Consider the following 2,608-nt stretch of genomic DNA (forward strand, 5'->3'; position numbering starts at 1 on the left):
AAAGGCACATGGGTCATATTAAGCAATTTATGACCCAAACTTTAAATCTTTTTGTACAAATCTACACATACAGCTTCTTCAGCAAATACCCTTACTGAGAAACACACCACATTGCACAAGAAAACTACCCAATTGTTCAACAACATTTGCAGACATTTCCCACAATGAGCAGAGAGCTTTTGGACACTTTTTTTTGCACTGTGTAATAAAATAAAAATAATATTAAAAAGCAATTTCTTTGTGCAGTCCAGCTACAAGAAAATATTCCAACACCTTGTAGGCAGTTAGATGTCTGAGCGGAGACGGACAAACCTGAATCCAGTCCAGCAGAAGGCACTTTTTGTTTCGACTGCACGCTTGCGTGCGACTCCAGGCACTGCAGGCCTGGACCTCACCGCAGCACAGCAGCAAACCCCTGAATGTTCTCCACTGTTTAAGGCAAAGCTCCCTTAGTTCTGGGTGCACTTCAGCTTTGGCTCAGTCCGCACTGGTTTTGTCATCCAGGATAGCGAGTACCTCTGGCCTGAGAGGAACCGTAGGCCACTGAGAGACATTTTCACTGGGAGGATTCAGCCCCAGGACTTCTGGGTGAGCTGCATGAACGGAAAAGTCTGAAGGTACCGGATGTTCTCTGGACGAGGGCAGCGAATGCCCACACTGTGTCAAAGGAGTCGATTCCTGTGTTTGCAACRTAGGTAGTGTTGTATGATCTGGCAGGGGTTGGGTGCATGGCTCGGTGAGTCTTTGCAAACCCTGGCTYTGTGTTTTTTGCAGCTGTTCTGCAGTGGGGTAATAWGGCAGGAAAGACCTCTCAGGCGCACACGTCCTCATGGCGAGATAAGTGTGCATCAGCAGKTGAGGAAAGCGGGATGTAAARTACGAGACGAAGTCGTCGGGGATGGAGCCCAGGGTCTCCTGTACATCGWCGGGCAACTCTCGGTAATGATGTTTCTGTTGAGATGAGAGAAATCCTCAAAACTGCAGCAGGGAGGAGTGTGATTGTTTTAAATTACACAACAACTGTGCCTCACCTTGTTTCTCATTGCACGCAGAAGGTCTCTGACTGACCCGCCCTTATAAGAGCGAAACTTCCGCAGATCTACCACAGAGAAAAATCAAACCTCAAACCCATTGAGCTTTTTACAAAATAAATCTATTATGGGGTTAGAATTAGTAAAAAGGYCAGAAATCTCAGAGATTTATGCTTCATTACAAGAGGTTTTTTTTCCAGTGAGTCAGTAATAACTCCATCAAAAACTAAANGCTGATTCATGCTTCCAGCTAAAACATGCTGCCAGTCTAATTATATTATCAATACCTCACAAAATGAGATAAAATTCCCTAAATGTACAGAAATGCTCACTTTAGCAGATTTCCAGAATGAGTCGTGCGTCGCATGAGGATCGCCCAAGGCTATAAAAAAAACAGAGGAGGATTATATGAACGGTGAGATGCGGAATGTTAAATATGGAAAAATATTAACATACCCGTTYCTTACGTTGGATAGAAAACGCGAGAAAAACAGACGGTCTTGGTTACTTTGCCACCCAGCGCTGCTCTGTCTGACCAACTGAGTCTTATCTCTCCAGCTGCAACTCGAGTCCACTGCCGGGCTCCGGACCGTACTGCGCCTGCGCAGAGCCGCTGCTGCTTTGAGTTTCGGTTTTGAGGAAACGGGACACAAAACGTCATAGTATAACGAGGCAATTACAGTTCTACTGATAGGAACTGTATTGGATCGCCTTAAGATAAAGAAACAAGCCTTTAACCTTTCCCTTTTTTATGCTTTAAGCAATTAGGTAGTGGATTAATATTTTGTAGTATTTCATTGGAATTTAATATGATGAACTAATGCATAGTGGAAGGAAAATAATGCTTTCAACTTTTTCATTACTAAAAATCTRAAAAGTATAGCATGCATTTTTAAGGCGTTCCCCTCAAAGTAGTCGATTGTGGGACCAAAATTGGTTGGTACCATCAGATTTTGTAGGTTTGTAGGATTGACTCATAAAACTGCATGAAGAKAGGTGATCTAGCTCAATACTGGGTAAAAACTGGGACCCATATGGGCATTATAACAATTAATACTTCCTTAATACTCACCTATAGGTTAATTTAGTTAACCCAAACAGGTCCCATACAATCTTTAGAAAAATAGCTCAATCAAAATAAATGGAGATCACCTTTGAACAGCGACATTGTTTTTTGCACAGATTCTAAACTGGATTTAGGTTTGGACTTTGGTTAATTTTATAGGATATTCTTTGACCTAAAGCACTGAATTTAATTTTAGCTCTTGCTGTATGTTTACAGTTATTACTCTAGTGAAAGGTGAACATCTGCCCCAGCCTCAAGATCTTTGCAAATTTTTGTGCATTTCAAAAAATTCCCATAAGTGCCCATCTCAAAAATAGAGATGAGGACTTATGTCTATCATTACTGGCAGAAGGAAAAACCCTCTCAAGAATTTTGATTTATCACAACATTAATTAACTTATTCAATATTTTTGCAAGTACCAAAAACTAACAGTCTGGCGGGACTGACATTTTTGGCTATTTTACTCACTAGGAATACCAATATGACTAAAATATATGATTGAGTGCAAAT

General features: G+C 41.2%; 2 protein-coding genes across 4 annotated transcripts in view; both read right to left on the reverse strand.

Moving 5' to 3' along the window:
- The window catches only part of samd9l (sterile alpha motif domain containing 9 like), an 11,101-nt gene extending 9,488 nt beyond the window's left edge, over positions 1 to 1,613 (reverse strand). For 2 of the 3 annotated variants that reach the window (XM_017306388.1, XM_008416774.2), the window contains exons 1-2: positions 1,499 to 1,613; positions 1,364 to 1,413 (exon numbers count right to left, since the gene is read on the reverse strand). The gene's annotated coding sequence lies outside the window, so the exon portion shown is untranslated. Of the gene's footprint in view, positions 1 to 1,363; positions 1,414 to 1,487 lie in introns of all 3 variants that reach the window. The other variant, XM_008416773.2, reaches the window with a different exon arrangement.
- Positions 7 to 2,608, reverse strand: part of ern1 (endoplasmic reticulum to nucleus signaling 1) — a 25,149-nt gene continuing 22,547 nt past the window's right edge. The window contains exons 21-22 of the mRNA XM_008416777.2: positions 1,032 to 1,099; positions 7 to 951 (exon numbers count right to left, since the gene is read on the reverse strand). Of these exons, the coding sequence (XP_008414999.1) occupies positions 478 to 951; positions 1,032 to 1,099 (542 nt within the window). The 3' untranslated portion in view covers positions 7 to 477. The remainder of the gene's footprint in view (positions 952 to 1,031; positions 1,100 to 2,608) is intronic.

Source organism: Poecilia reticulata, linkage group LG8 (genome assembly GCF_000633615.1).
Source record: "Poecilia reticulata strain Guanapo linkage group LG8, Guppy_female_1.0+MT, whole genome shotgun sequence".
Lineage (NCBI taxonomy): Eukaryota > Metazoa > Chordata > Actinopteri > Cyprinodontiformes > Poeciliidae > Poecilia > Poecilia reticulata.